The sequence below is a fragment of the Phaseolus vulgaris genome, chromosome 1, assembly GCF_051622355.1.
Source record: "Phaseolus vulgaris cultivar YP4 chromosome 1, ASM5162235v1, whole genome shotgun sequence".
Classification (NCBI taxonomy): Eukaryota; Viridiplantae; Streptophyta; class Magnoliopsida; order Fabales; family Fabaceae; genus Phaseolus; species Phaseolus vulgaris.
In genome coordinates, this window is record NC_143498.1 from 32,450,676 (window position 1) to 32,477,180 (window position 26,505).

Genomic DNA, 26,505 nt, shown 5'->3' on the forward strand with positions numbered 1-26,505 from the left:
AAAATATTTATTTTTTTAATGCATTCAAAATTAAAATTATTAATTTTTATTTTTACTTTTTGAAATGGTGCTAGATAAGAAAATAAAAATAAAATGGTGCTATATAGGAAAATAAAAACAAAAGAGTGTTAAATGGAGAAATAAAAGTATAAATAGTGTTATAAGAGGAATTGAGTCACAAATGGATTCATATTTGTCTAACCTATTTTTAAGAAAGAAAACTAATATAATTAAAGAGACGAAATCATTTGCATTCAAACAAAAATACTACAAAATAAATAAATAATATCTTAATTAAAATCCATAATAAATAAGTATTTATGAGTATCCAATATAGCACTCAATGAATTAACATTCTTAGGTTAATTTGACCTATAGAGTCAGATTAGATTAAAAAGAATTTAAAACTTTGTAACATTTGAAATCGAACTACTAAGAATTTAATGAGGCTTCTTCTTGGTGTGCAACTCAATAGTTTCTTGCAACACTCCACAAGTTTTATAATTCTAAGAAAAACTTCAAAATATTTGAAAGTTTGATTATAGAGTTGTGTTTTATTCCCAATATTTTAGATTGTGTAATATTACACAATCTGAAATATTGAAATATTTATATATTTTAAATTAGTTAATTCAAAATTTATTTTCGAATATAGTAAAATGTTTCATATTAACCAATTCATAATGCAAATTTATATTTTGAATTAGGTAATTCAAAACATGTTTTTCTTTAAATATATATTTTGGATTACGTAATCTGAAAATGTAGAATTTGGAAGTATTTTTTTGAAAAATTACATAATACAGAAATAACTTTTGAATTATATAATTAAGAATGTATTTTTTTTAAAGTGTGTTCCGGATTACATAATCCAAACACCTTTTTGGAATAAAAAATGTTTTCAGATTACATAATCTGAAATGTATTTTTTAAATAAAACACAAAAATATATTTTTTACATAAAATATAGAAGTACTTCAAGAATTTTTTTTTATCAGCAATAAGGATTGAATAATAGGAACACTTAAGGGTGGTTCAACCCTTATACATACCTATATAATATGAATCAAATATCCTCTCAAACCAACAAATTGAGAAAGACAAAAAAATTCTACCACTAAAAAACCCGTACAATACTCAAAACAAACCCGTACAAACTCAAAACAAACCCGTACAAACTCAAAACAAACCTAATACAAACTCACTGCAACCAAAACCAGGGGCAAAAAGAACAACAACCCTTATCCACCAACCCAACAGTCCACAAAAATCAACAACCATCGAAGTAGAGATATCTATAACCCTAAACTAGGTCATGCCAATTAAATCGATTTCAAACACGATAAAGGAGTAAGACACCAGTCAGAAAAGGAGAAGAAACAAGCAGAGGGTATTTTAGAAGTTACCCATGACCAAGTCTTCAAGTCTTCAATTGAGCCAAAGTGAAGATTTCAGAATGATCCATCACACCTCCTTTGAAAATAACTTGTTTATATGACACCAAATTTCTCTAACCATCGAGATCCACACACTTCCCAGTACAGAGTTAAACGGTTTTATAACGTTGCAAAATTGTAAGAAGTGAGCGAAAGGATCAATGGAAGCGGCCGATGACACTCCTAACCACGCAGAACATTGACCCCAAGCGATAGATGCAAAGACATCATGTGAATTTGAGTTCAACCTATGTTGAGTTGGGCTAAATCACTAATAACTTGTTATAAAAAAATAAAAAAAATGCATCAATGCAGTCCAACACAACTTAACACAGTGAAAAAAGATGGGTGTGAGATATCGGGCTCTTCTTGTCCCTCACTTCTTTTCTCTCTAATCACCATATACTTCTTTTTTATTTTCCATCGCCAACCACCACATTTGTCGATTCAAGTTCTATCATGAGCAAAGTCGCACACATCACCACCATTTAAAATTATTATTTAACCATATTAATATGATATTTAAAATGATCATTTATAGATATTTATTTTTATATATATTAACATATGTTACGATTATTTAATACATATTAATATGATGATTATTTTGTCATGTGAAGATTGGATTCAGTTTTTACATTACAAAACAAGTAGATCGAAGAGGAAAAAAAAAGCTAAAAAGCTAAAAAGTTACATTTTTTTTAAATAAAAGGAAACCAGCTTGTTTAATCCACCTACTCCGTGATAGACCAGGTCAGACTCATTTTTTTTAAAGTTAATTAATAAATAAATGAGGTTGAATTAATCCACGGAATAACTAACATGTGATAAATTCCACTGGAGGGACCACCCATTCTGACAACTAAAATATATGATTATATTTAAAATTTATAAGAAATACTTTATAGTTTTAAAAGTATTGGATTAAAAAAATCTTGAAAAACCTTAGCATTGATATAAATTCTTAAAGACATTATGGTTAAATAAATGATAAAAGTTTAAAAAAAAATCATAGTTAGAAAGAGATTGCAATGTGGTTAAATAGAAGTGGTGAAGGATTCCTCTCGTGAGTGACTGTAGAGTTCCTGTGAGTTGGAGAAGTAGCTCGAAATCTGGGTCTTTACTCTCTGGGTATTCATTTTCTTTTGCATGTGTTCGTTACTGTTTTATTCAATCAATCTATCTCTTTCTCTTTCCCATGTCAAAAGTAAAATGATCGGTCATTTTTCTTTTCCTTTTATGAACGTGCATTGGATGGTTTTATCGTGAATTTATTGTACCCCACTCGTTGTTGTTGCATTCTGAATATTCAATTATTGCTCTTGATTCGCTCCTATAAAGATTCATTTTCGTAACATATCTGACACCAAATCAACTCACAACAAGTACATTGAAATACCCCAACTTTATAAACACACCCTAATGTTCCTTTCTTGCTATGTTTCTTCTTTTGTGTTGTTACTACCATGATACAATATTCTGTTATTATACTAATAAGGGAAATACTTGCAATCTCCTTTCTTGGACATACTTTATTGTTGCCTGAAATTTATTGAAAATCATAAATTTTGGTGGTCCTGGATCACAGTTAACGAGTCTCTCCTAATTTTATAGTTTTCAATAAATTTTAACCTGTAATAAAGTGTGTATTTGAGAGTGCGTTGCTAACACTCTTTTGTTAACAAAATATGCTTCTTCTGCAACATTCTGAATCTCTTATAATTTTGTAGTGTTAGCAAGAGAGTGTTATTGATGTGAGAAAAGTATTTTACTGATTCTTTGTTACTTCATTTAAGGTTTGTAGGTATCAGTTGTTCCTTTGGTGCAATGGGAGTGTTTGAGAAGTTCATCCTCTCTGTGTGGTGTCATGGCAATCAGCATTGCTTGCAATTGGCCAAAGAGAATCTGAGCAGTGTTAGGGAGTCAGCATCTTTCTTTCTGGGTTTAATCAGTGTCATTGTTTGGGTTGTTGCTGAGATACCTCAAATAATCACAAACTATAGAACAAAGTCCACTGAGGGCCTCTCTCTCACTTTCTTGGTCACATGGATAATTGGGTAACTTGGCTTTCCATTAAAATTTCCTAAGGGCTACTCGCATTTTTGTTATTTAATTCAACCTATTCATGTTCTTGTTTTTTTGTTTGTTCTGCTGGTCTATTTGAATGTCTGGCATATTTTGGTCGTTACACAATTCATTCAACCTTGAGTTGAGTCTGTAATAAGAGATCTCATTAATAGGTTGATAAGTGTGATCTGTGCAACTAGCTTGTTCACTCCATGTTTGAATTCATTTAGGAATATGGATTGGAGGGAAGATTATGTTGTAAGAATCTTTCTGGTATCCCCTTAAAATTGAAGTGAAAATTTTACGACAAAATTTATACACTTTTTCAAATAAGCTCATTCTCTAAACCCTTTAAGTCTCACTTTTAAGGATATGCTTACTTGATCCTAAGAAGTAAAAACTAGGAAAGCATAGTTTCAGGTTCTAGATTAGTTTGAGTTTGAGTGCATGATTTTGTTGATTAGAAGAATCACAGCGTTGTTTTGAAGGGGAAGGGAAGAAAACATCATTAAATATGTTGATCGACACAACCTCAATATAAATTTCTATTTATTTTGAGGGGTGATTCATAACAGATTTGTACTAGTTATGAGTAGAAAAACGAGTCTACCTAGCCTGGGTAGCCAGGGTACACACATGCATGGGATGAGACTTGGGTACGCCCATACAAGTGAGATTCACTGCTTGTTGTGTCTATCTTGGCTACTTAGCATGTATACTTGATAGAAATTCTTGAACAAAATATCTCAACTATTTTGATACAACATATTTTCCTCTACAGAGATGTATTCAACCTCGTTGGATGCCTGCTGGAACCTGCAACTGTGAGTGTCTATTTTCTTGTTTCTTAAAAGCTTTATGTTGCTTGTACTTTTGTAGCCATCTTTAAAGTTTGCCACTACTTTCTCCCATTTGTAACATTCATGCCATTTTTTCATAAAGAATATTAGAAAATATATATTAAAAAATCACAATACTGTTGAAAAACAGAAGAAAAATGTAAGGGTTGGATAAGGCATTAGCCAACTAAATCATTTTGTGCTCAAATAATTAATTCGCAAAAGAGATTATTTTCACTTTGCTCACTCAGAAGCTTCTAGTTGTGAAGGTCCCTATGTTCTATGAGATGATAGTTTGAACAAATTCAGATTTAATTTTTTTTATCACAAGTTTATTTGTTCATTCTGTTCCTATAGTTACACAAATATTTCCTTTTTGTCCTTATACTTGAAAATATCCCCTTTTAGAATAGACACATCATTTTTAATCCTTTTTGGTCTTTGTTAGAAGGACTAAAATGGATAGAATGATATGCGTAGGGACCAAAAGAGATTGCCAATGGTATCTGTACGGACTAAAAATGTTTGTTTTTGAGCATAGAAACTAAAATGTGAAGTTTTTGTATTTATAGTATTGGGCATTTGAACCTTTTATCATATGACATTTAAATTTAATCCAATGGTATAAATGGGTTTGCTATCCGCATGTTCTGGTTTTAGAGAACAGTGTGTAATACTCCTAGTGTACGTTGGGAGCATCATGAGCATTTGTTTTCCTATTTTCTGTATATTTTTCGTGTTGAACTTGTTATGGATCATATGCCCATTGTTGATACTGAAATCAGTAAGGATACAAAGTAATTTCTTTATTTCTTATTTATGCAGCTTCTTACTCAATTATATATGGCAGTGGTGAGGACTCTAGCCAAAGATTTAGGGGTTTCATTACCTACGAAATCATCCTTTCATCTGACCTTTCTGGCCTCAGCCAGTTGATGTGACATTTTCCTGATGTATTAAAATGCAGCTCTATACCATTATAACTCTTGCTCTTGGTTTACAAACCATGTACTATGGACATTTATATCCTCAACTAAAATACAAGAGACAGCTAAAGGTGCAAGTCCCTATACTTCATTTCTTCCAATTATCATTGCCTTTTCAAAATCAGAATCCTTATATCTCACTCTTCATTCAACTAGAGTCTGATGCTTGAGGAAGGTGAATGTATGTAGAGAGAAAACAGCTGAATAATTCTATAAATATGTACTTTTTCATATGAAATAAAGCTAACCCTCAAATGATAGATGCTTGGAAAATTCTACTTCAGTGTGTATGCTGTATAGCACAGATTCCTGTTCAAATGGGAATGACAAAAGAAAGCTCAAGTTCAATATAAAACAAACCCAAGTTAAATGAACAGGAAGCAAGTGCATGGATCTTTGGGAGTCAGAGTAACTTACTGAGGAATGATAAGCTGTTGAGGAGTAACTTTATTAAATGTGCCTTGTCAACCCTGTTACTATAAGCTAAACCAACTAAACTGTGTGAAAAGATTATAATCATATAACTGTGTCTTTATCCCCAAGGAGAAAAAATTAACTAGCTATTTGTATCTGCAGATAATCCACATCACGTAGATTACAAGATAAAGTTTTATCATTTTCTTAGTACCATCTTAAAATTGAATTTTTTATTAGAAAGATGATCTAATACACTTGCCTAGAGTATTTTTGCATTTGCAGGATTTTTTTCTTGTCTCTTGGGACATATGCTCATAGTAGGTGATAAGGAAAAGACACAAAAGATGTTTATTTTTTCTAATAGTTTTTGAGAAACACTACACGAGTTTATTAAACTCTAGACAACATTTTTTGAGAAACTCTAGACTAGTTTAGATACTTTATCATTTTGGTTTTGTATTGTATTTTAGCATTCTAAACATGAGCAGGTTGAGACATTCGCAAAAACTGGACAAGGGGAAAAAGGCAGTGTTGCTGAACAGAGTATTGAATTTGAAAATTCAAATAGAAACTTCAGTCCGAGTTCTCCTATTCCTCTTCCAGCATGTCCTCGAAGAATTGCTACCGGAAGTGGATTATTCTACCAGTAATTAATCTTTCTCAAAAATCTATTAAAAAATGCACAATGCTCTATTTTCCTAGTCAGCTTCAATCTCCTTATGTGTTGAGTTTAAAGAACATATTGAATTCTCTTAATCTTGGGCTGTGTGACTGAAAAGTGCAAGACATTTTATCTAAGATTTCTTAGTTAGAAATTCAAATATCTGGTTCCAACAGGTTGTTAACCATTATGAACTCTTAATTTCTTTTGATTGAATGCTTTATTATCTTTTCTTTTAAAAATTTCCTGAACAAAATGCTGAAGATTCACTGATATTTGTCTTCTTTCCCTTTGGCTTGCTCTTTATGCATGGTTTCTTTTGTTTTAATGTAAAGTGAATAAGCACAGTATTGCTCAGAATGAGTTTTAGTTGGTTTTTCTTTCTCAAGCAAAGAAATTCATAATCTGTAATTTTTTTAGTGTACTCTTTTCCTTTTGAATTCATAGGTCAGCAAGATATTTGTCTAAGAGTCACACTCCAACAGCGGGATCCATCTTAGCACATAAAATGACATCTACTGCTGCTTTAGATTCTATACAAGAGAGCTTGCTTGGTTCAGCCATTGCAACACAATCTGCACCAGCTCCAAGGATGAAGAATACTCTTTGTATAGTAAGCATTCTAATTCTACTACTATTCTTTTTACATAACTACAAGGGTGCCATGATTGAAATCTAAACGCATCTAGTCTTTGTTCAGGTTTCAACCTTAACTTTTCTTGGTGCTATCAACCTGCTTCAACAATTGAATACAAATATTAACCTGATGGCCTCAAACCCGCGGCAACAATTTGTGATTCATGTTGGAAGAAAGCTTTTTCAGGTATTGCAAATCGCAACCATGGTTACTTTACTATATTAAAAATTAATCATCCTGTTTTGATATCCTTCTAACTGTTTGTAGTATAGTTTGTGTATGTCCTATAAGAGTATGAATAACCTGAACAACAAATAAAATTTAAATTTTTTATTTGTAATTTGAAACCTTTTGGTTATCGCTAGCCAATGTTAGGTGATTGCTGACATATTAGTTGGTAATGGTTGAGGGAGAATAACATTATTTCTCTGGATGACTAAAGATTCAGTTAAAGTAGTTCTTAAGGTATAATTGGTTTCAAATTTTTATGCATGTTAAAAGGAAAAACAAACAAAAAAAAGACGAAATTTACTTTTTCCTACTTGTCATCAATTCTTTGAGCAATTGCAGGTTGGTGATGACCAGTTGCTAAAAACTGATGTTTCTGGGGGCAGTAGCATTGGGACCTTCCTTGGTTGGGCAATGACATTTGTATATTTGGGTGGAAGGCTGCCTCAAATTTGTCTAAATGTGAGTTATATAATTGTATTCCTTAGCATAGGTTGGAATTCATCGGATAAAAATTGTGTTACCTGAGATTAGATTTTTTGTTTGTTTAACTGCTACGGGACAGTAGTCATCATCCTCTCACTTGTATAGGTTGCCTATGGACGGTAAACTTGCATAAGTATGTTATAGAGAATAATTGATGAATACAGAATATTCCACAAATGAATATTATATAGACAGGATGACATAAATTATTATTTTGGTATTTCCATGAGAAACTGCTATATAATATATAGGAAATTTCAAAATTATCTAATTTATTTTATCATACACTTAAAGAAGGATTGATTCGTCTTGTTAATCTGATTGTTTGTATTGATACATAAACTCATCAATTTTGCAGATCAGAAGGGGTCATGTTGAGGTTAGACACTAACTATTAAAGTTGTGATCCTTTATGCATTTTGTCTTGTTTATCATTTAGCACCTGAAAACTTTGGGAGGGAATATGGAAGATAAGTCTCCTCCCTTCACCAAATCACTTTTATGGGAGCAGTAAAACAAATTTGTTTCTAGTTGCATGAAACAGTGTCAGCCAGATTTTATGGTTGCTTCTTACTTTTGCAGGGACTCAATCCTTTGATGTTCATGTTTGCTGTACTTGGGAATTCCACTTATGTAGCCAGGTATCCGGCTAGTTTATATTATCTTCTCTACTTAAAGTATCAGCACCAAAGTGAATTTTGCCAACTGAAAATATTGAGGGTATGAAATTATCAAAATATATTTAATGAACATTTAGCTTTTCTTTTTTATGCCAGTATACTTGTGATCAGCTTGGATTGGTCAAAAATCAAACCAAATTTGCCATGGCTAGTAGATGCAGGAGGGTGTGTCCTTCTCGATTTCTTTGTATCCATTTTTTATTAATTTATCTTTTCCGAATTATTCTTGCTAGAGAGAAGAGGATTCCAGGTGGTGAAAGTTATATATGAAGGACATCAAAGATAACTTTAGAGCTTAGCTCATTAACTTTCAAGTTTTAGTATATTGATTATCCAAGATCGCTTACTGTAAGCATGCAAGAGTTAAGGACCATTTAAATTGGAATATATATACTTATTATACTCTAATATTTAGTTTTAAAAACAATCTAGAGTTAAAATATAAGGCCATATGTGTACACGAGATTCCTTTTGAGCCATGCAGAGGTTGCAGGCAGAAGAAATTTGTCTACCTTAATATCTGCTTTAGATTTTAATGCAGTTTATATATTTCCGCTGTTTGACCTCCCAAGCCATGTAAAATAATTGCAGAATTTTGTGTCCTGAGGAAGAAACAAGGATTTCCAGGTCTCTCTCTCTCTCCCTCTCTTATATGTATCTGAGCAAGCATGTATGTGTGCCATTTTGTAGCTGTTTGTGCAGACCATACATTTGGATTTCAAACATCTATCTATCTACCTTTTGAATCATCATTTATTTAGGAAGTGCAGTAGGATTCTTTCATAAATCTAACATAGATGTTCATTGCAGTCTAGCAATCTCCACCAAGTTGTCCTAGAAATATGAGCATAAAACTGAATTGGTGAATGGTGACTATTGTCAGCTGATTAATTGTACAATCATTGGCGTGGTGATCATAGAAGTAAAAGGAAGTGATTCTGTTTATTTGATCTGCCAGCAATTTTGTTTGAGGTTGATGCTTCCGATTTACATTCCTTTTCATCTTTGATGTTTTTGGTTCCTGAGAATTTCGGATTCTTAGAACGAGTTCAATTTTACTTTAGGCCTTTTATGAAGACATTTTGCACACACTTTGAGTTAGCTGTCAATCTTCAATTCAATCAGAACTTTATGTTTTGTTTACCGAGTCAATAAATAATCAATGAAATTATGAAACATGCTTTTTGATATCTAAATGTTTTTTATTATATTATCAGTATTCATGGTCAATCAGACTTGCTCTGAATCACTATTATATTCTGCTCCAGTCTTCTCAGGCTTTCAAATTAAACAGTTATTTGGTAGTTTTATTTTTTTTATCAGCAATGAATAAATAAAATTAAAGGGATACTTCAGGGGTATCCCAACCCATATACAGTGACCAGAAGTAGACTTCCTATTTCATTCACAAAAGAAACTCTCCTTTATGGTTGGATCATAACAACCTTAAAGTGAGAGAACCATACCCAAAAAATAACCAACAGGTTACCTCATAGCATCATTCAGCTTTACTGAAACACCCAGAACCGAGGTCAGCTACATTCACCTCGCCACACGACGAGTTACCCAAGCACGTTGCATAACTTCGGCGACCACCGACTACACACATATGGAGAACGGCACTTCCTCGATCGGCGATCATGTTGACCAACTTCGACGACCACCGACTACGCACACATGGAGATCGCCGTTTCATCGACCGGCGATCATGTTGATCTTTGCATAACTTCGACGACCACCGACTACGCTTGCATGGAGATCGCTGTTTCATCGACCGGCGATCATGTTGACCTTGTCTAACTTCGGCGACCACCGACTACACATATATGGAGAACGCCGCTTCATCGATCGGCGATCATGTTGACAACGCCGCTTCATCAACCGGCAATCATGTTGACCAACTTCGACGACCACCGACTACACACGCATGGAAATCGCCGTTTCATCGACCGGCGATCATGTTGACCTTTGCATAACTTCGACGACCACCGACTACGCATGCATGGAGATCGCCGTTTCATCGACCGCCGATCAAGTTGACCTTGTCTAACTCCACACATATGGAGAACGCCGCTTCATCGATCGGCGATCATGTTGACATGGAGAACACCGCTTCATCAACCGGCGATCATGTTGACCTTTGGATACCTTCGGCGACCACCGACTACGCACACATTGAGATCGCCGTTTTCACCGACCAGCGATCATGTTGACCTTTGCATAATTTCGGCGACCGACGATCATGTTTCATCCCCAGGTTGTAACAGCTTCTACTCAACTTGGATTCATAATAGCAAGCATGAAACAGGGACCATTTGTCCAGCAAAGCAGAAAAAGATTGGCCCCTCAAAAACAGAACCGATTCTCATGAAGAGCTGTACAAACAGCTTGCACAATCCATCCTTCCCAAACATCACCCAACATACCTATCCAAACATCACCGTGCACACAGCATCGAGGCCCACATATAACACCCAACATGACCAGCGAACCCCCATTCAATTGTGGTTTCTCCCTATCGCAAACCCACTTGGATACCCTGCTTCATTTAGTTTTGGCTTGAACAAACCTTCAACAACCACCTTTTCTGCCATAAATAATCAGCGTACACCCAGCATGCATTGTATGGGATTTAAAAGCCAATCAGAAAAAGCATATGAAAAAGACCCTTCCCTATGTTTCAACCAAAGCCAAGACATAAGTTGAGCTGCTTGAAAGGCTTCCTCATGGTCAGGGACCCCTTGTTTGAAGATCACATTGTTCCTATGCTCCCATATACATCGAAGATTGGCCACCCACACTCCCTTCCAGACCTGGTTCTGCTTCTCGTTCAAATTAAACAGATGAAAATTCAGAAAATGGTTGGATAAGTCCCTGTTGTGTGCACCCATAACACATATCCATGTATAGCAGAGCATCCAAACACGGTAAGCAAAGATACAATCCAAGAACAAATGCTGAGTAGTTTCTACTGACTGATTACATAAAACACACAAAGGAGAGTTCACCATAATCCCTCGTACCACAAGATTCTGGCGAGTTGGGATTCTGTCCAAGAGGATTCTCCAGGCTGTTACTAAAGCTTTTGGGAAAGCTTTGGTCTTCCATAACAGCCTAAAAACATCATAACTTGGTCCGATTCCTTGGTTAGCTAAAAGATCATATGCTGATCTTACCGAGAAAAAACCTTTGGGATCCCCATTCCAAGAGATAAAGTCCTTAGCCTCCTCATGCATAACAACCCTATGTAAAACTTCTAATAACTCATCCTCCAGAATGGATTCCCAATGGAATCTCTCCCTTCTCCAGTTTAAGTTCCATCGCCACCCAAAACTGTCCCAATAACCAGTCTCACCCACCTTCATCCCTTGATTAAGAGAGATAGAGAACAACCTAGGGTATAACTCCTTGAGACTTTTGTTATTAACCCATGGATCCTCCCAAAAGCGCACTAAGTCCCCAGATTTAACATTCCATGTAATAGCTTGTTGGAACCAGGACAGGTAGAAAAGAGGGATAGAGGTGAAGACTGATTTTATTAGGCATATTCTACCTGCCATGGATAGACACCTCCCTTTCCAAGTACTAAGTCTAGCACTGACTTTGTTGACAACCGGTTCCCAGAATTGTACCTTCCTTGGATTACCTCCTACTTCTAACCCCAAGTACTTGAAAGGTATCAATTAAGAGTCTTGGCGTAGGTCTCCAAGGTAAACCTGTCCACATTTATCCCAGCCAATTTGGATTTGTAGAAGTTGATTTTCAAACCAGAAACTAGTTCGAAGCATCTGAGAATCGTCTTTATAGTGAAAACATTAAGGAAAGAATCCTCACACAGGAAGAGAGTGTCATCTGCAAATTGAAGCATGCTGCATTCTATTTCCCTCCTCCCCACCTTCACACCTGTTAGCATGTTTTGCTTAGACGCTTGTCTCACTAAACCAGCTAAACCTTCAGCAACCACAAGAAACAGAAAAGGCGCCATAGGATCACCCTGCCTTAATCCTCTTGATGGTTTAAATTCCTCTGTAGGGCTTCCATTAACGAGCACTGAAATGGAAGACGATTCTAGGCATCCTTTAACCCACCTCACCCATTTGCTATGAAAGCCTAACCTCTGCAACATATCAAATAAGAAGTCCCACCTTACCGAATCGTAAGCTTTCTCGTAGTCCACCTTGAAGCAAAGAGCACTCCTTCTATTCCTCCTTACCTCCTCCACCACCTCATTGGCCACTAGCACGCTGTCTAACAAGCCTCTATTCCTCAAGAAAGCAGATTGGTTTTCGTCGATAATCAAATGAAGAACATCCTTCATACGACCAGCTAAAACCTTAGTCACGATCTTATAGAACATACCTACAAGGGATATAGGCCTGAATTGATCCAGAGACAGGGGGTCACACACTTTAGGTACCAAAGCAATGAAGGAAGCATTACAACCTTTTGGTATAACCCCAGTATCTTGGAACAAGTTTACAGCTTCCATATTTGGTAGTTTTATGATATTTTTAGTTTAAAAGGTTAAATTTTAAGTTGAGGGTCTTGTGAACAAGTACTCTAAAGTGTTGTTTAAGTGATATTAATTATTAGATCCACTTAATTAAATGCTTATAATTACTTCAACAAACGTGTTAAATGACTTACATTCTTGACACGACAAGTACTTTTTTTCTATAAAAATCTGTCATCTGTTTCCTTGATTAATGTACATTAGTCAACCCATGCCTTTGAACAAAATTTAGGTACCATATCATATAATTGAAATTGAAATTTTATCTTAATAATTCAGACAATAAAAGTCGTCATTAAAGGTAATGGAAGGTTATTGAGGTGAAATTTGAATTTTAAGTAAAAATAATAAAGTTACTTACCGAAATACACCTAAATCTTTCCTTTAGTCTTGAAATAAAACATGCAGATAGTGTATGAGTCTTGAGATTTGTAGGAAAAGAAAATTTTCTCAAAAAGGTTAGCTTATATATATATATATATATATATATATATATATATATATATATATTCTACTATGTACACGTTAAAAGAAACATTTTCTTTTAGTTTTATTAAAAGCATATTCCACAGTTTTCTCTTTTTAAAAGAGTGAAATCTAAAAATAAATTGAATTTAATATTTCCTAAATATTTTTATGCCATAATTACTTTTGAAAACTATGCCAGTATGGTGTACTGTAATTTAAATATTTTTAGGTACTTGCAAAGGGGGTATGATGAATTATAAGTAAACAAGTCTCCCCAAAATAATTATAAACTTCTTTCTTCTATCCTTTTCTGGGTTACATCAATACACAAATTTTGAAACCATGGCAAAGGTTTTTGCACACTGTGACTGCTTTTTTTTACTTTAGGGTGCTGTTCTATGATAACTGCACAAGACAACTCTTCCCTCCAACAGAAGGAAATAAATATTTTGCATGTTTGATCTAGGGCAATGTCTTGAAAAGATGTTCACTTGTATTCATAAGCCACTAGATGTTCCATGGTAGCCTTAAGCTTGGGAAGCTTTACCCTTTGGGCTTCAGTGGAGCCTTTAGACCCTTGAGGACAGAACACAATGTACACTGATGCATCACTGCAAAGTTCTAGATCATACACACGCTGCCCTGAAGCATATTCCCCAAGAAGTTGGTAAGATCTTTCTGATCGATCCATTGCAACACAAATATCCTCACTACCTGCTCAATTTCAAGGGAAAACACAAACTGTAATTTCTTCAAAACCAAACTGAAGGTATGTTTGGACAAGTTTCTTCACGACTTCTGTATATAAAATGAACTTTTTGTGAAAGTTAATTAGTTTGTATATAAGCTAATTTGTATCAGATTTCATCAAACATTTCTAAACTTCTATTTTCTAACTTATACATTAGCTAAATTTAGTTTATACAGGAATTTATTTAATTTGTTCCTATATTTTTCTTCAAGAAGTCCTTATGAACAAATTTGTCCAAAAAAGACCCTAATTACTACATGGATTTCCAAGGTTAGGAGCACTCACATGCAGCTAACTCTATCTGTGTCTGGTAGATAAAATCTAGAACAGCTGAAATATCTCTCTCAAACTTATGAAACGGCCCATTTGAGAATTCCATCTTTCTCAATTTGCATAGTCCTTCCCCCAACTCCATCATGGCTCCTCTGTGGTTCTATTAAACCAAAGAACTATTTTTCAAGACAATATATATAATTCATGATCAAGCAAAACTGTAATATCAATAAAAGATGTACTGCATAGGTCAAGTAGTTAACCACTCATCTAATTGAGGGTTTGGTCTTTACGAAGATCTTAATCATTACAGAATTTTTATTATCAGTTCAATTATAATGAAAATCCTTAATTATCAATTAATATAGCATATTAGTCATGAGATTCTGGTGTAATTTATTACATTATTAAGGACATAGATCCCTTCACATAAATCCACTTCTTTTGCCTTATGTCATCTATTTGTGGACAAAATATTGGATGTTGCTTTGCCTAAAGGATATAAACCTCTTTCTACATTGAGATTTGATGGGACTTTGGACTCATAAACATGTGAACTCATTACACACATGAATTTATACCCTTATGAAGACACAATGTTGTGTAGAATGATGCTAACAAATCTGAGAGGAGATGTCTTAGCTTGGTTTACCGAATTGCCAAACCAGTCTATTTACAGTTTTCTACCATGATCCAAAAGTTCATAATGAAGTGACTTCGATTGCCCTCTCAAGAATTCAACAAAAGGATGATAAATTGCTAAGGACTTTTTTACTTGTAGTGTATTTCACGTTATCAATAAAAAAATCTTGTAATGCTTGTGACAGCATCTTATCGGATACGTGGCATGTTATGTTTCTTAGGCGAAAGGGTGAAACTGTAAGGTGAGGGAGTGTCACTGTACTATATTTCAAGTAATTAAAGAATATTAAATAGAGGTAAAGAATGAAAAAAGTATCATAATAAATTTGATAAAACCTCATAAAATACATCACCATAATTTACTCTAATGATAATTCTATTTACATTTTCTTTACTATAAAGTTACAAATATCTCTATTGAACTTAATTTTGGTTATTTTGTGTATTTTTCATGGGCAAAAAGTAATGAAGGTAATTTAAAAATATATGTAAATGTGCAGAAACAATATATAAAATGATAAAGTTATGACTGTGTATGAAAACCTGGTTGAAGAGGTGGTAGAAACCCACAGCACATTGCAGTATTCCATGAATGAGTGTGCTGGTGGGCTCTTCTGCATTGTTCCAAAGGGATTCAAGATAGTCATGGCATTTGTAGTACTCTCCTCCGTTGAAGAGAGCCACCGCTTCATCAAAGGTGTGGTTCTCATCATTGTCATCATCATCTTCTTCTTCAATGAAATACCTGTAAGAAAAAGCCAAGAGCTTGGAGTTGCAGCTTCTATGGTTCAGGTGGTGCTTTGAATGAGTGAGTGGTTTGAAAGATGGTGCAAGAGTGATGGAGCTAAGATAAGATTGGGATGAGATATGGAGAAGAGTTATGAGAGAAGAAGAAGGAAGAAGAGCCATGGATGATGAATGGCAAGGAAAGGTTTCTCTGGTTTAGCCATATTTCCTTTCACCTTTTTGTGTGGTGATGGTGGAAGCTCATGTCGTGGCAACTAAGAATTCTTCCACTCTTTAACATTTATGAATATCATTATGTGTGGTACTGTACTTTCTATTTGCTTAGATTTTTTGTTTTGTTTTGGACGGTTGAAAACATTTTTTTTCCAACAATTATATTCGTTTTTTTTAATAAATTTAGTTTTCACAACAAGTTTTAGAAAGAAAAAAAACTACTAACTAAATTGATTAAATTGAATATTATATAAAAGATTAAAATAATTTTTATTATTAATAAAATTTATAAATTAGTTTTAAATTAATATTTAATTAACTAGGAAGATCTTAGTTATCCATTACTTAAGTAAATTTAATAATTAATTATTATTTTTTAAAAATTAATTTTTATTTAATAACTTTTTCATAATGTTATATTTACTTCTTTTTATGTGAAGAAGAGGGAAGAAAATGCTTATTTTTCGTTAGTAAAACAGATATAAAGTTTAGATGTTAAAAACAATAATAAATACATCATTTCACAAGTATTGTTAGTAAAACTCTTTTTTATTCTACAGTAAAGTGAGTGTAAAAAAATTTATAAAGAAAAATTAAAAAGTCTTATACTCCATAAATTTTATATTAATAGTTATTATTTAAAAAGCTTAAATAAGTAATTTTTTTATTTTTCTAAATTTAAAAATTATTACTTAATTCCTTGTATTATATAATACTTGTAACATCCCTAGATTTTCACACATCTAAAAACTAAAATCTGTATAAAATATTAAAAATAAAATATAAACATAATACAAATATGTCCACCACTCTTTCTTAAAATATTACAAACATAACTCTCTTTATAAAACTTCAATATCAACATAAAATTAAAACAAATATTCAAATTTCATCTAAAATAATTTTATCATCCAGCTTCTCACTAAGGAGGAACTCAAACACCTGTAACATCATCTGCTGCCGTGTAAATACACGATCATCACAGATAAGAAACAACACAAACAAATAACAGGGTAAGCTAGCTATATAAAACAAAATTCTATATAAAATTTCAATTTGAAATTAATAAACATAAATTATTAAGTTTCATACAATTTCTCAAATCAACACAAATTCTTAAATCATCAAGTGTCACACAAATTCTCAAATCATCAAGTGTCACACAAATTCTCAAATCATCAAGTGTCTATTAACATTCAATATTCATTTTTCACATGTCAGACTTCCACTGACTCATATCACAGACACTTGACTCTACTTCCAGAAGACTCGTGTATTGAAATTAGAATCCTGAGACCTGCACCTGTCATACTACTCGTTGTGAATCCACACAACCATGCGCATAAACATCTCAATATCTCATCATCTCGTATGCCAAGGTAAATTCATATGACCTGAAAGACCAGATTATATTTCAAACCCCAGACAAAGTCATATGAACCTCCATCGCCTCTCACCAACTGAATAACTTCATCTATGTGATTCCATTATATCAGTAGAGTCAGGATGTCTCATTACGGGCCTGCACTAGTACAAAAAGATAAATTAACGACGGTTAAAATCGACATTTAAAGACGGTTCCAGAACCGTCGTTATTACAGGCGTCGTTAAAAGGTATGAATTTTTAACGACGGTTCTGGGAACCGTCGTTAAAAGGTATGGACTTATAACGACGGTTGTGAAAACCGTCGTTAAAGGTGGTTTCTGTTTTCCAAAAAAAATTACGTGACTTTCAAAGACGGACCGTCGTTATAAGTGTGCCTGTTAAAGACGGTTCCAAGTGGAACCGTCGTTATATGTATTGTTTAAAAAAAAATAAAAAATTTTATTTTTTAAAAAATCTCAAATAACCTGCATAAAGTTTTCAATTCCAGAAAATAAAAACATTTCAAATCATAATTTAAATATAAAAATTACATACAACAAATTATAACATAATACAAAAAAGTTTGGTAATATATGAAAAAATTTGTCATTGTAATGATTTATCTATACTAGAGTGTTATACATGGTTACAAAATACTTTGACCATGTTGTTCTCACATACTCCAATGCTTCTAAATCTAGCGGGTGTTGGTCGTTGAACAACTGTGACATTTGAAATATTTTGAATTAGTGCATGATTAATAAATCTCAAAATTTAAAGTGTTTATTGTATTGAGGTATTACCTGATCCCAACCTTTCTTAATTTCAGCTTGCAAAATAGTCAACATCCACTGCATAACATAATAACCGCACTCATAATTTTGAGGTTGCTTGTTGGACTGCATGTGAAAATAAATGTATTAAATGAATGAGTGAAACACATTAAATTAAGTGAACAAATATACTTTAAATACCTTAAGGTACATCCAAGTGAGTTTTTGTGCGTTTGAAGTTCTCCTCCCACACAACATATTATATCCAGAGTAAGCACTAAAATAATAAGATTTCATGTTAGAATACATAACATTATATAATATATAAGTAATAATAAATGTTAAATGAAACTGTCGTACCTATCTATAATGTTTTTAAAATAGGCAGGAGGTTTTTTATGCAAGGAGCAAAACCATGCAGCGGTATGATCTTGAACAGATATGATCAATAGTTGCCAATGACGCTTGTATAACAAATCAGTTAATTAGTTTCTCTTATTTCAATAATTTATTAAAACTTATTTAATAAATAAGAACTTACTCATGGATGTACGGAGCAAAATAAATGTGTTTTCCACCATTCTTTAAGGCAGTGGTGATGTATGTTTGTGTTTCCGACTTCTTGTTTCCAATTGATTGAGTGATTTGAGGGTCTAAAAACCCATATATATTATGTTTCCCCTCATCAAAGCATAATCCAGAAAGATACCTAAATTTCAATAAGTTAGTACTAATATATTTAATAAATCAAAAGTATAAAGAATTTAAAATTTGAACTTACATCATCCATAATTGCAGAACTGTTATGTTAATCTCTTGATCTCCGGATGCAAGGTCCAACAAATCAGACATGTGAACGTACAACGGTAGATTACTATGCCTTCCAAAAACATTGGCATCCCATGGAACCTCTAAGACGGATGTATCTAAAGCTGTAGCAACTTCTACCAATGCCGCCAGAGGATCATCAATGGAGACTATTTTCTTCTTTCCCAGAGGCAGATTTGTCTTAGGTTCCTGCTACTCATCAAAACAAAAAAATACTTAAATTAGTTAGAATGTAATATATCTGATATATAATTCTATTAATATTAGTGCAAATATATACCATAGAGTCTATAGGTCTGACGAGATGTCTAGGCCAGGCAACGAAAGTATGTAATGCCGCTGCCACAATTGTCACCTCTGATGTCGGCACAGGAACTGCAAGATCACCATAAAGGACCTTCTCCACCGTGACCTTCATGAAATTAGAAGGAAGAGGCACATTGTGTAACATTGTGACCCCTTCATAACACTTACCCAAGGCAACGAATCGGGTGAAAGAATTACACTCAACATATAGTTCGCATTGGCTAGTTGAGCCAAAGTCATCCCCTGATAGATCAACTGCCGAACAACTCCCTTTAGTGCTGACTTTCTTAATAGGAGGCGGAGGTGGTTCATCATCTACCATAGTAGGTGGTTGCTGTGAGTGTCCTAAACCCTCCAACCGCTTTTTGAACTCCATTTCCATTCGCGCACTAAACTCCTCCATGAAGCTTTCTTTAAGCTCTTGAGTTACCTCAGCCTTTAACTGCTCACGTAGTTGTAGTAAATACTCTTGGCTAGGTTCATTGGAAAATTGTTCCTTGCTGTGTGATGGAGCTCCAAAGTATGACCGAATCCCAACCCCATATCCAGCTACACGAACACGTCCAAGGTGTTCAGGTCGTCCGAGAGCAACATTAAGAATATCATTGCGACCACATGGTTTAAAAGTCCCCTGTGTTGATTGCTCATTAAGAGAATCCTAAAACAAATGAAAAGAAATTGACAAACTTCAACACATTGAATTTAAAATAACACATAGAATTTAAAATAACACATTGAAAAGAAATTGTCAAACTTACAATGCGTTCAACTGTTTGTTCTGTAGACTTAGAACTCCATGTCCCTAATGTGTTTATACGGGCACCCTTCCACATCTCATGTCGGAGTGGTGGGGATGGAGGTCTTAAAGAATCTACACTATTCATTTCCTCAATGGAAGTAGAACGTGCTTTCATCTTTTCTTCAAGCATCTTCTGCTCTAGCAACTTATAACCACCACGAGACAATAAGTGTGGGGTATCATTATGTGCCTGATTGGCTTTTGCTTTGTTCCGAACCTCCTATCATAACACTCAAAATTTAGTAATACGTTAATATAAACTATATTCAAATATGAAAGTGATACTAACCTGCCATTTTTCAATTTGTCGAATATTGACAAACTGCTGCCAAGTTTCTTCATCAATGGATGCATATTTTGCACAAGGATTTTCTTCTTTCCTTTTCCCATATATATAATCTGTTGTCAATTTTGATTTGAACTGACGAAACTTGACACCCACATCTGAAAGAACCTTCGCTTTCAAGGTTTCCACATTCGGGATGTTGTAATGCGTCTACATTGTTTGAAAGAATTAGTTCATAAACAAAAACAAAGTATAAAAGAACTTTAGATTGAGCAAAGTAAAAACAGTTACATACCAGAATATCTTGCCAAATCATGTTTTTCTCGTGGTCAGTCACGTGATCCCAGGACTGAGTTAAGATAGAGATCCTTTCACGAGATAGTACTCCGAGATAACTCCTATATTTCTTTGCATGTTGCCCAGTGGGCACACCAGTGTGGATATCAATAGACAAAGGTATTTTGTCATCTTTAGTTATCTTCTTAAACATATTCTTCAATCTTGTAGGTCCTCTACCAGATTTTGAATGGGAAACTTTATCATCTGCCATGTTCCTGTTATCAAAAAAATATAATAAGCATCAAGAATATGAAATATAATGAAAATGAAATATATTGTAAAACTAAACATGAATGACATGTACATACAAATATATATTCCTTCATCATGATCATTTCGAGTTGCATGTACAACATCAGCAACATCCTCGTACTCTTTATTGATGGTCGTTCTTGTAAGTGATTCAATCTCACAAATGTCATTGTTTGTATCTTCTGGGTCATTATGTTGTTTTTTTCCATGTAGCACAACAGACCAGTGGTCAGACGTAGGATCTTGGATATAAAAAACTTGGGAAGCTTGATGTGCCATTATAAATGGTTCGTCATGATAACCTATCTTTCGAAAGTCAACCAAAGTCATTCCTGATTCATCAACTTTGACCCCAGTCTTATTGTCAACCCACTTGCATTTGAAAACAGGTACAGTAAACTTGGTATAATTAACTTCCCAAATCTCTATTATGACACCATAATAAGGCATTGATCCCACAACAGGATTTTGATCCTTTGCAGTTGAAAACTGCATAGACTCTGCCTCCAAGGTGACTCCGCTATTTTGCACTGTACTCCTATCATCTCGAGACTTTGTGTAAAACAAACAACCATTTACTTCATAGCCAAAACAACATAAACCATCAAATTTGAGACCGTTTGCAAGCCATGTTAATGTTTCAGATGCTGATGGATCATTCATTATTTGTTGCTTAAACCATGACATGAAAGTTTTGTTATGCTCAATTAACACCCATTTTTCTGATTGTCTTGGATTTTTATATTTGACAATGTCTTTGTGTGTATCTAAGTATGGTAACACCTCATCAGTGTTATTCAAGATATACAAGTGTGCTTGCAGAACCTCTTCTCTAGATTTGCTTATGACATGTACACCTCTTGAAGATTTACTTATGAATCTACGAGAGTGCCAACCTTTTTCAGGAACTCCTATACATTTGGCTTTTGACATGTACTCGGAACAAAACTCAATAGATTCTTCTGAAATGTATCTTTCAATAATGGAAGCTTCTGGACGACATTGATTCTTCACATATCCCTTCAAAATCTTCATGTATCGTTCAACTGGATACATCCATCGCATATAAACTGGCCCACACAATCTGATTACTCTTACAAGATGAACAACCAAGTGTACCATAATATCAAAAAAAGATGGAGGAAAAAACATCTCGAGTTGACACAAGATAACAATTATTTCTTCTTCAAGTTCATCTAACTTCTGAGAGTCAATCTCTTTACTACATATGGAATTGAAAAATGAACATAGTCGAGTGATTGTATGCCTAACATTTTTGGGCAAGATTCCACGAATAGCCACTGGTAATAATTGTTGCATTAGAACGTGACAATCATGTGACTTTAAGCCAATTAGTTTCAAATCATTCATAGATACAAGACTCTTCACATTTGAAGAGTAGCCTTGTGGTACCTTAACACCTTTAAGACATTCACAAAAACTTGTTTTCTCTTTCTTTGACAAAGTGTAACACGCTGCAGGCAAGTATGTACGTTTACCAACTTCTCTCGGTGCCAATTCCTCTCGTATATTCATTTCAATCAAATCCAGACGTGCATTCACACCATCCTTTGTTTTGCCTTTAATGTTCAGAAGTGTTCCTATTAGACTGTCACACACATTCTTCTCTACGTGCATTACATCTAGACAGTGTCTAACATCTAACTTACACCAATACGGAAGATCAAAAAAGATTGATCTCTTCTTCCATATTTCACTCCTAGTTTGCTTCTTCTTCATTTTTCCAAAAGTCACATTAACATTTTTGATTTTTTCATAAATTTCAACACCACTTAAGGGAGTGGGACAAATGTCATGTTCTTGGTATCCGTTAAAAGCTTTTTTCAATCGACGATACGGATGATATTTCTTTAGAAATCTACGATGCCCAAGATACACGGTTTTTCTTCCATGTTTCAACTGCTCATAAGATGTCTTGTCTTGACATATTGGACATGCTCTATGGCCTTTCACACTATAACCTGACAAGTTCCCATATGCAGGGAAGTCATTGATAGTACAAAACAACATCGCATGCAATCGGAAAGATTCATTTTTAAACGCGTCAAACACATCAACCTCTTCATTCCACAATAATTTCAAATCTTCAATCAATGGATTAAGATAAACATCTATGTCATTTCCAGGTTGTTTTGGACCAGAGATCATCATAGATAACATCATGTATTTGCGCTTCATACACAAAGCAGGAGGTAAGTTGTAAATCACTAACAAAACGGGCCATGAACTATGATTACTACTTAAATTTCCAAAGGGATTCATTCCATCAGTTGCCAATCCAAGTCTTAAGTTTCTTGATTCTTTTCCAAATTCAGGAAATTCTTTATCAATATTCTTCCACTGCAAAGAATCAGTAGGATGACGAAGTAATCCATCACATTTTCTATTATCTGCATGCCACCTAAGGTTTTTAGCATCATCTGCATTTGCAAACAAACGCTTAAGCCTTGGAATTATTGGAAGATACCAAACAACCTTAGCAGGAGGACCTTCCTTTGTCAATTCATCAATTTCATCATTCTGACCAACCTTAACCTTATAACGTGACAAACCACACCTGGGACATCTTCTTAAATCTTCATACTCATTTCTGTATAAAATACAATCGTTAGGACATGAATGTATTTTTCTATACTCCATACCCATTGGACAAAGTATTTTTTTCGCCTCATAATTTCGATTGGGCAAGGTATTTCCTTCTGGAAGCATGTCCTTAAGCAATTGAAGCAATTCTGTAAAACTTTTGTCGGTCCATCCATTCATTGCCTTCAAATTCATCAACCTTAACACTGCTGATAATCGTGTGAAGTTAGTTGAACCAGGATACAAAGGAGTCTCTGCATCATTAGACATATTTTCGAAAACTGCATTAGCAAATGATTCTGCTCCCACATCACGAATCATGTCTTCTAATCTATCATCCATTGAGAAATGAACTTCCTCCGAACCTCCGTGCACACTTGGCAAGTCTAGCAATTCACCATGCCACGTCCATGTTGTATAACTTTTCAAAAATCCATCACACAAAAGATGTTCTCTAATTTCGGAAACACTCAATATCCTTCCATTTAAACAATTCACACAAGGACACCTTATCCTTACTCCATTATTACAACTAACGGCATTATGTTCTGCGAATTGTATGAATTCTTCCACCCCTTTTTCGTAAGTATCACTTATTCGTGGTGTATTAATCCAACTTCGATCCATTGAACTGCTAACTAAGAACCAATGTGGACTCAGAACCAATGCGTTCAATATGTAATCATAAAAAAATAAATCAAAATTGCCGAAGGTCGGACACCTCCGGACTCAGAACCAGTGCGTTCAAGATATCAAAACAATATATAACCATTAAAAAATAAATCAAAATTGCCGAAGGTCAAATACCTCCGGACTCAGAACCAATGCACGCTAAATATCTCAAAACAATATATAATCATTGAAAGTTAAATCAAAACTGCCGAAGGTCGGACACCTTCGGACTCAAAATCAATCCGTTCAATATAGATAATCAATATCTAACTCAAAACAAACACTTTCAAATTATAGTTAATAATAAATAAAAATATACTAACCTCAAAAGTGGCGGAAGTGCAATCGGAGTGCAGGGTAGGCACAATGACGCGCCTTAAAGAGCACGACTCGGAAGGTACTAGTCTCTGGACGGCGGTGGGCGCGCGGGTTTAGGGCGGCAGTCAAACAGGTTTTAGGGCGACGGTCGCGAGGGATTAGGGCGGCGGTGGCGAGGGTGCTGCTGTCGCGCGCAGTCGGCGGTTGGTGTGGAATCGCAGTCGTCGGTGCTGCTAGGTTGCGCTGGTCGCGGCGGAGTCGCGTGGCGGGGCGGAGTCGCGTGGTGGGGCGGAGTCGCGTGTTAAGGGGCTAGGTCGCGAGGTGAGCGGCTAGGTCGCGAGGTGAGCGGCTAGGGCGCGAGGCCACGGCAGGGTCGCGAGGGCGCGCGCGCGGGGTCGGCAGCTAGGTCGTCGGCGACGAGGGCGTGCAGGGGTCGGCGGTCGGCGACGACGGTTGGCAGGGCCTGGGAGTATGAGAAAGAAGGGTTCTGGCGGCAATGGAGTTTTGAGTGTGAGAAAGAAGGTAATGTTAAGAGTGAATAGGAGTATGAGAAAGAATAGAAAGATGTTACCGTTGCTGTGGGTGGAGTGGGTTTTAACGACGGTTCTCTAAGAACCGTCTTGGAAAGTCGACTTTTAACGACGGTTCTTGGCGCGAACCGTCGTTGTATGTTTAGGGTCCGCTTTTAACGACGGGTCTGGGGCGAACCGTCGTTAAAAGTGCAAAAAAAATTTAAAAAAATTACGAGAATGCCACCGCTTCGTTTTTTACGACAGTTATTTTCAAACCGTCTTTGAAGGGTGTCGTCATTGAAGAATTTTGTACTAGTGCTGACAGATCAATACACCCTAACAACAATCTCAACACGGTATTTCCTTTCCTGAAAATACTATGTCTTGATCACACTTTCAGATCATTGCACACTTCATTTAACACATCAATACACCATTCAATCATAATATATAATTTAAACTTTCTAACAATCCAAATATATCCAAAAAGTTATTTAACAATAGTAATCTAAAATAAACTATGCTAAAATAATAAAATAGCAATATTCAAATATGTATACAAATTTTTGGATTGAACGAAAATATTTTAGGTTGATCGAAATCACACCAGAGAGCACCCAGAAATTTTGGTTTGAACGAAAATATTTTAGGTTGATCGAAATCACACCAGAGAGCACCCAGGAATTTTGGTTTGAACGAAAATATTTTAGGTTGATCGAAATCACACCAGATAGCACCCAAATTAACAAAGTCCCTGTTATAGCTAAAATTACTCTAATCAACATCAACAACCAATACTTAACAACATTATAATTGTATGACAACAACCATATATCCAATTTCACCTTCGAATCTTCTAGCCTAGTGTTCTATTGGAAATTAAGGCTAGCTTCCCTTACCTGGAAATTAGTAGATATTCGCTAAGAGCTCCAAAACCATCAAGAACCCAAAGGTAACTTAACCTGTAACACAGAGTCCTAATAAAAAATCTAACTATATCACTAAGACCCTGAGCTAACAGAGATTAACCCTGAAGCTAAAAGGGTCACATGCAAGCAAGGAAGAAAACAACCTAACAAGTTCCAAATTTGACTCAAAGAGAAGAGCAAAAATGAACTTACTCTATCAGAGATTCTGATCGGACAGTCTTGTAGTACTCACTGCCAGGAGTCTGATGGTGGACTCTGATCGTCGAACTGATGAACGAGGAAGTCAGAATCTTAGAGAGAAGGGAGAGGAAAGGAAAAGAACTTTCTAGAGAGATGATGGTTCTTTTTAAAATGAGACCTGAATAACAAAATTTCTATTTATATGCTCTTTTAAATTTAATAATAAAATATTCAGGTGTCATTTTAATTTTACCACTTCTACTCTAAGACTATTTTTCTCAATCCTTTCATTCTCCC

General features: G+C 34.8%; 3 protein-coding genes across 4 annotated transcripts; 1 reads left to right on the forward strand and 2 right to left on the reverse strand.

The window, feature by feature from the left end:
• Nucleotides 1–2,432: 2,432 nt before the first annotated feature.
• On the forward strand, nt 2,433–9,639 carry LOC137813837 (PQ-loop repeat family protein / transmembrane family protein). Of its 2 annotated transcripts, none has more exons than XM_068616279.2 (14): nt 2,433–2,567; nt 3,233–3,493; nt 4,285–4,327; nt 5,168–5,194; nt 5,310–5,399; nt 6,234–6,391; nt 6,854–7,019; nt 7,107–7,229; nt 7,614–7,733; nt 8,116–8,136; nt 8,340–8,398; nt 8,534–8,624; nt 8,967–9,064; nt 9,248–9,639. In XM_068616279.2, exons 2-13 carry the CDS (start codon nt 3,264–3,266, stop codon nt 9,015–9,017), a joined length of 1,179 nt encoding a protein of 392 aa, XP_068472380.1. In that variant the 5' UTR covers nt 2,433–2,567; nt 3,233–3,263; the 3' UTR covers nt 9,018–9,064; nt 9,248–9,639. The 2 variants fall into 2 exon arrangements, with proteins under 2 accessions (XP_068472380.1, XP_068472381.1); XM_068616280.2 differs by having other exon boundaries at nt 2,486–2,567; nt 3,241–3,493.
• Nucleotides 9,640–13,665: 4,026 nt separating this feature from the next.
• LOC137813838 (DUF309 domain protein) lies at nt 13,666–16,114 on the reverse strand. The gene is made up of 3 exons (XM_068616281.2): nt 15,628–16,114; nt 14,455–14,602; nt 13,666–14,132 (listed from the first exon to the last, which is right to left on the reverse strand). Exons 1-3 carry the CDS (start codon nt 15,991–15,993, stop codon nt 13,906–13,908), a joined length of 741 nt encoding a protein of 246 aa, XP_068472382.1. The 5' UTR covers nt 15,994–16,114; the 3' UTR covers nt 13,666–13,905.
• Nucleotides 16,115–18,960: 2,846 nt separating this feature from the next.
• Nucleotides 18,961–24,224, reverse strand: LOC137815821 (uncharacterized). Its single transcript, XM_090296148.1, has 5 exons — nt 21,057–24,224; nt 20,559–20,612; nt 20,135–20,336; nt 19,292–19,866; nt 18,961–19,203 (listed from the first exon to the last, which is right to left on the reverse strand). Exons 1-5 carry the CDS (start codon nt 24,222–24,224, stop codon nt 18,961–18,963), a joined length of 4,242 nt encoding a protein of 1,413 aa, XP_090152274.1.
• Nucleotides 24,225–26,505: the final 2,281 nt, after the last annotated feature.

What these genes read in the sequence shown, in the direction of transcription:
- LOC137813837 (XM_068616279.2), top strand. Translation starts at nt 3,264, where the DNA reads ATGGGAGTGTTTGAGAAGTTCATCCTCTCTGTGTGGTGTCATGGCAAT. An exon ending in TTGGTCACATGGATAATTGG is followed by an intron (nt 3,494 to 4,284) that starts GTAACTTGGCTT and finishes TTTCCTCTACAG; the next exon opens with AGATGTATTCAACCTCGTTG. An exon ending in GTGTCCTTCTCGATTTCTTT is followed by an intron (nt 8,625 to 8,966) that starts GTATCCATTTTT and finishes TATCTGCTTTAG; the next exon opens with ATTTTAATGCAGTTTATATA.
- LOC137813838 (XM_068616281.2), bottom strand. Translation starts at nt 15,993, where the DNA reads ATGGCTCTTCTTCCTTCTTCTTCTCTCATAACTCTTCTCCATATCTCA. An exon ending in TCTACCACCTCTTCAACCAG is followed by an intron (nt 14,603 to 15,627) that starts GTTTTCATACAC and finishes TTGGTTTAATAG; the next exon opens with AACCACAGAGGAGCCATGAT. An exon ending in ACAGATAGAGTTAGCTGCAT is followed by an intron (nt 14,133 to 14,454) that starts GTGAGTGCTCCT and finishes GAAATTGAGCAG; the next exon opens with GTAGTGAGGATATTTGTGTT.
- LOC137815821 (XM_090296148.1), bottom strand. Translation starts at nt 24,224, where the DNA reads ATGGATCGAAGTTGGATTAATACACCACGAATAAGTGATACTTACGAA. An exon ending in AAGCGAAGGTTCTTTCAGAT is followed by an intron (nt 20,337 to 20,558) that starts GTGGGTGTCAAG and finishes GTGTTATGATAG; the next exon opens with GAGGTTCGGAACAAAGCAAA. An exon ending in TCAGACCTATAGACTCTATG is followed by an intron (nt 19,204 to 19,291) that starts GTATATATTTGC and finishes TTTGATGAGTAG; the next exon opens with CAGGAACCTAAGACAAATCT.